This window comes from Mandrillus leucophaeus, unplaced genomic scaffold (genome assembly GCF_000951045.1).
Source record: "Mandrillus leucophaeus isolate KB7577 unplaced genomic scaffold, Mleu.le_1.0 Scaffold161, whole genome shotgun sequence".
In the NCBI taxonomy this organism is placed as follows: domain Eukaryota; kingdom Metazoa; phylum Chordata; class Mammalia; order Primates; family Cercopithecidae; genus Mandrillus; species Mandrillus leucophaeus.
Genome location: NW_012101599.1, coordinates 688,503 through 694,502, shown reverse-complemented (window position 1 = coordinate 694,502; position 6,000 = coordinate 688,503). Strand labels below are relative to the sequence as shown.

General features: G+C 38.5%; 1 protein-coding gene across 1 annotated transcript in view; it reads right to left on the bottom strand.

Annotated features, from left to right (window-relative positions):
* Positions 1-292: 292 nt before the first annotated feature.
* Positions 293-6,000, bottom strand: part of ZNF367 (zinc finger protein 367) — a 32,769-nt gene continuing 27,061 nt past the window's right edge. Inside the window, exon 5 of the mRNA XM_011976018.1 lies at positions 293-2,827. Coding sequence (XP_011831408.1) covers positions 2,605-2,827 — 223 coding nt within the window. The 3' untranslated portion in view covers positions 293-2,604. The remainder of the gene's footprint in view (positions 2,828-6,000) is intronic.

The window sequence follows — 6,000 nt, the reverse complement described above, 5'->3', positions numbered from 1 at the left end:
AATGGGGTGGCAAGAGTTCAATACCTATCCACAGCAGTATATTTTTAACACTGTAGTAATGAACCAGATGAGGAAGTTAAATATCCATAACCTTAAAGGCCATAATTTAAGTAAGAAAAAGCAATCCACACTGTACTTACAACTACGCAAATATGTACTGAAATAATACTGATGGCTGAATATAAGGCTGTAGGTAATGTTTCTGTCTTTTAAAATTTTTTATATCATGGTTATTATATTTTTGATAGGAAAACAAATTATAAAGGCTTTAAGAATGACTGCGTACTTTAAATTTTAAATTAAAATAAATTTTTATTCAAAGCATCTTTTAAAATTACAGCATGTTTATTCTTATGCTGTTAACTCTGCCAAACTACAACTCAGCCATATGAAGCATAAAACACTTCAAAAATTTGAATGTAAACCACATTTTTTAAAACAAAAAGCAGTCTTAACACACCTCAAATTTTAGATACCAATGTATTTTCCCAAGAATATAGCTTATATCAAAAAAGAACATTTTAAATGTTTCTATGGTAAATAGGTGTAATAATTTCTTAAACTGTTGCAATTATACAAATAAAAAATGTTTATGAAAAAACTATTAGAGTTGACAAAAGCTGACTGGAGAAACAAGGAAAACCCTTTCTTTTGAAGGCTTTAAATGTTATCATCTGTGAACTGGCAAATATTTGTATTTGAAAAATTCTTACTACCCTTCCTTCTTTAGTTAAGTTGATCAAAGTTCAAATTTCCCAAGACTGATAAGTGTTGTTTTTAGTTCATTAAATCACATATTTGAGAGCAAACATTCTAGACAAAATGCTGAAACATAAACCAAGATAATTCAGATGCTATAGTCTCTCTTACCAGCTTGTAAGTGCTCCAAATTAAAATTCTATATACCACATTACAAACAAAATTCTTAGACCATTACAAATATAAATTCTCTTATTACAAAAAAATCCCTAAAGATTTGCAATTTACTGTACAGAGGAATTACATTTTTAAAGTATGTCCTCGTCATACACATTATTTGTAACTATCGTATCTTCTTTCATACTTTTTCTCCTCTTCAAGACATTTACATGCCTCCCCTTCCCCGTGGCTACATATTTTAAACTATCTGTGTACTATGACACATCGGGATTTTTGGATAAAGAAGCCTACTTTCTAATGTTTAAACTACATCTGTAGGAACCCCTTCAACTCAAAAAAGCTAAAAAGGCACTGAAGAGCCTGTATTTCCCTCTATTACTCTGAGTTTTACTCCAATTAAGCAATCTGTAAATTACCATGCTATGCATGTCATTTAGTTCTGTTTAGAACAAAAGCCAAAATGATGGAAGTTTTGCCTACATAAACGAGGTGTTCTGCTCAGCTCTTGATTTTTCTGTTCATGCTTCAGTACATAAAGTGGTGTTTAATAACTTTATTTGGAAAAACGGCTTAAAACCACCACACAAGTTAACACACTTGCAGTTAAAACTATTTCAGAAGCCTACTTATTTGAGTTGCTAATATTTTCTGCAGTGTTTAACTGATAGCTAAATTTAGTGAACACAAAATAGCCTGGCATGTTACTCTGAAGTAAAGCAAGAAGGTGGCTTTATGCACTGAAAATATAAATATGGAGGCTTCCATTTGCTAATAATTCTAAACAAGCAGTAAAATTAAAATGTAGTGTTTGCTAATAAAAGATCTAAAACATTTCACTACAAAACAACCCTGTAGGTGTCCCTTTAGTAAAAATCCAAGTGCCAAATCTCATTACAGGGCCCTTAATAGGTATTTTTAAAATTACCAATTACTATGTTACCTAGACTTTGCAAGATTAATCACTCAATTTCAGCAAATGAGAAATATGAAATGTGCAAAAGTTCCCAAGTTATCATGCTAGGGATGACAAGTGCTTTTCAAACTTAAACATTATACTGAGTTGTAAAGCCCCAGAAAGATAGAATAAGACTGATTTTGCTCCAATTTCAAAAACTCTGACCTATTGTGCATCTTACCAAGATCCTCAAATACCTATTTTCTTCTAAGTCCATTACTTAGAACATCTTCCAAAATAGTCAGCCCCCCATTTCTCTAGCCTTACTGGGCACAGTATTTTGCAATTAAAATTATCTATCTTACATATTTTATACTTTCTTGCTTGCTTCAGTGTTTACAGTATTGTTAAACATACTAATATATATTGTTAAAAATGATCTTATAAATAATCTGTTTCAACTTTCTTTGGCTATTTGTACCATTCCGTTTTTCAAACAAGTGTCTTATTCAGAAAGTGCTTCCTGTGAGAACTGCTTCCAATGAATGCATTAAACTTGCAAAATCTAGCTTCCCACAATATGTAGTTTTCTACCCTGTACTGTGCAATCCATATTTACAAAATATTTTAAACTTTACAACAAATTCATTTCCATATAAAAAAAGTGCATTTCTCTCTCACCCCATATTCTGGGGCAATAACATTCTTCATACATTTCTACAGAATAGCAGCCTATGATAAGCAAATAAGGTGCTTAGCTTATGCCCAAGGATCTACTTTTTAAGTACGCTGGGCAGTACTTTTGTACAGTGGAAGAGTCAGTGTCCAGGCTACTGTCGGAGTGGTGCCCCAGTCAGGTTGGCAAGCTCTATGAGCGCGAGGGCTCCGTGCAGGCGCTCCCGCTGCTCCTGCAGCCGGCGCTGGGCCCCTCTCTTCTCGTCATCCTCCTCATCAGACTGAAGGTATTCCAGAGGGTCCTGCTGCTCCTGATCAGCCTTCTGAACCAGCTTGCCTTTCAAGGTGGGGGTGCGCTGTTCTCTCATTTCCCAATACCTATGTGAAATGCATCCACATTAGTTACGTGGCAGACATGAAATTTCCAAATGTTTACTTTTCTTTTAAAAAGTTCCGAACCACAGTATTACTTTTATGTGGTTCAGTTTATAAAGTTATAAAGTGATTTAACATACATTTCTTATTTATAGAGGGAAGAAACTGAAGTTCAACGAGGTTAAGAGACATGCTCGGGTTTCCATAATAAAGCTGGCAGTTCTAGATCTTTTACTCACTCTCAAATCACATAGTTTTTGCCATTAAACTATCGCTGCCTTAAAAAGCCTGTCTGAAACGGACTAGAGTAAAATACAGAAATAGTAGAAAAAAAGTCTTTAGAAACTTATTTATCCTATCTACAGAGGGATGGCAACTTCTGATAGCGTTAACGCTGTAAAATATTCAACCCACAAACTATGACAAAGTGATTAACATCTGTGACACAGTGTTTATTCGAAAACTTAAAAACACTGCCCTTATTCTATTACATGGCCAGCTGATGATTTACAAGAGAAAATGCAAATGCTCAACTCTTTGGTAACTAAAGAAATGCATATTTAGGCCTGGCGCAGTGGCTCACGCCTGTCATCTTAGCACATTGGGAGGCTGAGGTGGGCAGATCACTTGAGATCAAGAGTTCAAAACCAGCCTGGCTAACATGGCGAAACCCCCTCTCTACTAAAAATACAAAAAAAATTAGCCGGGCGTGGTGGCAGGCACCTGTAATCCCAGATACTCCAGAGGCTGAGGCAGGAGAATCACTTGAACCCGGGAGGCGGAGGTTGCAGCAAGCCGAAGTTGGGCTGCTGCACTCCATCCAGGGTGACAGGGCGAGACTCCGTCTCAAAAAAAAAAAAAAAGAAAAAGAAAAAGAAATGCATATTTAAATGATAGTAACAGATCATACAAAACTGTCCATACAAAGCCTTGTATATTAATGTCTGTAGTAGCTTTATATGTAATAGCTAAAAATAACCCAAATGCCCATCAACGAGTGAATAAACAAACTACATTTGTATAAAAGTACTATTTTATAGTGACAGCAGATCAGTGTTGTATGGGGGGAAGGGGGACAGGGAGGAATGTGTGGTTCAGTTCACAGAGGGGCACGAGGAAACTTGGAAATGATGGATATGTTCACCATCTTGATTGTGGAGATGGTTTCACAGTATATACATGTCAAAATGTATCAAATTATACACTTTAAATGTATCATAATTTCTTATATGTTACTTATATACCAACAAAGCTGTTTTTATTTATTTACTTTTATTTTATTTTTTGAGACAGAGTCTGACTTTTGTCACCCAGGCTGGAGAGCAGTGGAACAATCTCGGCTCACTGCAATCTCTGCCTTCTGGGTTCAAGCTCTTCTTGTGCCTTAGCCTCCTGAGTAGCTGGAATTACAGGCGCCCACCACCATGCCTGGCTAATTTTTTTTTTTTTTTTTTTTTTTTCAGAGTTTCACTCTTCTTGCCCAGGCTAGAGTGCAATGACAGGGTTTTACCATGTTGGCCAGGCTGGTCGCAAACTCCCGACCTCAGGTGAGTTTTACAAGGGCTGGGATTACAGGCATGAGCCACCATGCCTGGCCTGTATTTTTAGTAGAGATAGGGTCTTGCTATTTAGCCAGGCTGATCTTGAACTCCTGACCTCAGGTGATCCACCCACCTCGGCCAAAGTGCTGGGAATACAGGCGTAAGCCACCACACCCAGCCCCAACAAAGCTGTTTTTAAAATGACATACAAAAAATAATAATACAACTACCAAATTTCAGGAAATCCAGACTACTCAAAGTGGAAAAGTTTTGGCAGTGCCCACAGAGGTCTAAAAAAAGAAGTGCAAATTGTTTAGCATGACTTGAAGGATGACTAGAAAAGGAGAATGCAAAAGATAAGTTCAGTAAGTCAGGAGGAACCAGGTAATGAAGGACTTTGAATTCCATAATAAAGGGTTTAGGCTTTAGACTGAGGATCATACTGACATTTTAGAAAGATCCCTCTGGCAGCAGCATGGAAAATGGATTGAGAGCATTCAAGTCGCTGAATTTGAGTTAGTAAGGAGGTAGATGTCATAACTTGATCACTGAGTAGACAGGAGAAAGACAAGGAGGCGAGGTGTGGTGGCTCATGTCTGTAATCCCAACACTTTGGGAGGTCAAGGCAGCTGAATCACTTGAGGCCAGGAGTTTGAGACCAGCGTGGGCAACATGGCAAGACCCTGTCTCTACAAAAAACTTAAAAATTAGCTGGGTGTAGTGGCACACACCTGTGGTCCCAGCTACTCAGGGGGCTGAAGTGAGATCACTTGAGCCTAGGAGGTCGAGGCTCAATCCTGCTACTACAGTTCAGCCTTGACAACAGAGTAAGACTCTGTCTCAGGAAAAAAAAAAAAAAAAAAGACAAGGATGATCAGTAAGCTTCTGGCTGGGGCACAATTAGAAATAATGGGGCAGTAGGAGCCAACCAGGAGAAAGAGGAGGGGAGGAAGTGATGGAGATATTTAGTTTAAGATGCCCCTAGAATAGCCCATCTAAACAGACAATTTCTATGACAGTGCTAACAAATTTCCCTGGACTTGCATAATCAAGTAGTATTTCCAGATTCCATTATCTAATTCTCACGTATTTTTATCCAAACAAAACAGAGTTTATTCCTTCAAATATTTATCAAGGCCCAGAAGCTATGCTAGGCCCTAGGCTTACCCTAATAAACAAGACAAATATAAATATCCCTGCCCCAGGAAGCTTTCCGTCTGGCAGGGAAGGTATATAACAAACATATAAATGTGTGATGGATGTTTTGAAAAGGAAAATGAAAGCATCTGTTAAGTGGGTCTCAGCCCGTTTGTTGCTGAGCGGGTCAGGGAGGCCTTCCTGAGTAAGAGATGAAGGTGAGCAAGAGGCTAAGCCAAGTGGGGAGCAAGTGCTGCAGGCAGAGGAAGCAGGGCGCACACAGGCCCTGACACAAAGGCACCTGTGTTGAGAAACCCGCAGCCCAGCATGGCAGGGGACAGTTGCCTTATCAGAGGGAGGCAGGGCTGCGGCAGCACAGCTAGGAATCCTGGACTTTACCCTAAGCAGCCAGTGAAGGCTTGGAAGAGGCCTGAGCAGCTGCTGCTGGCTTGTGTACGGCAGACAGGTCCTTCAACCAAAATATCCTTAGAGAAATTC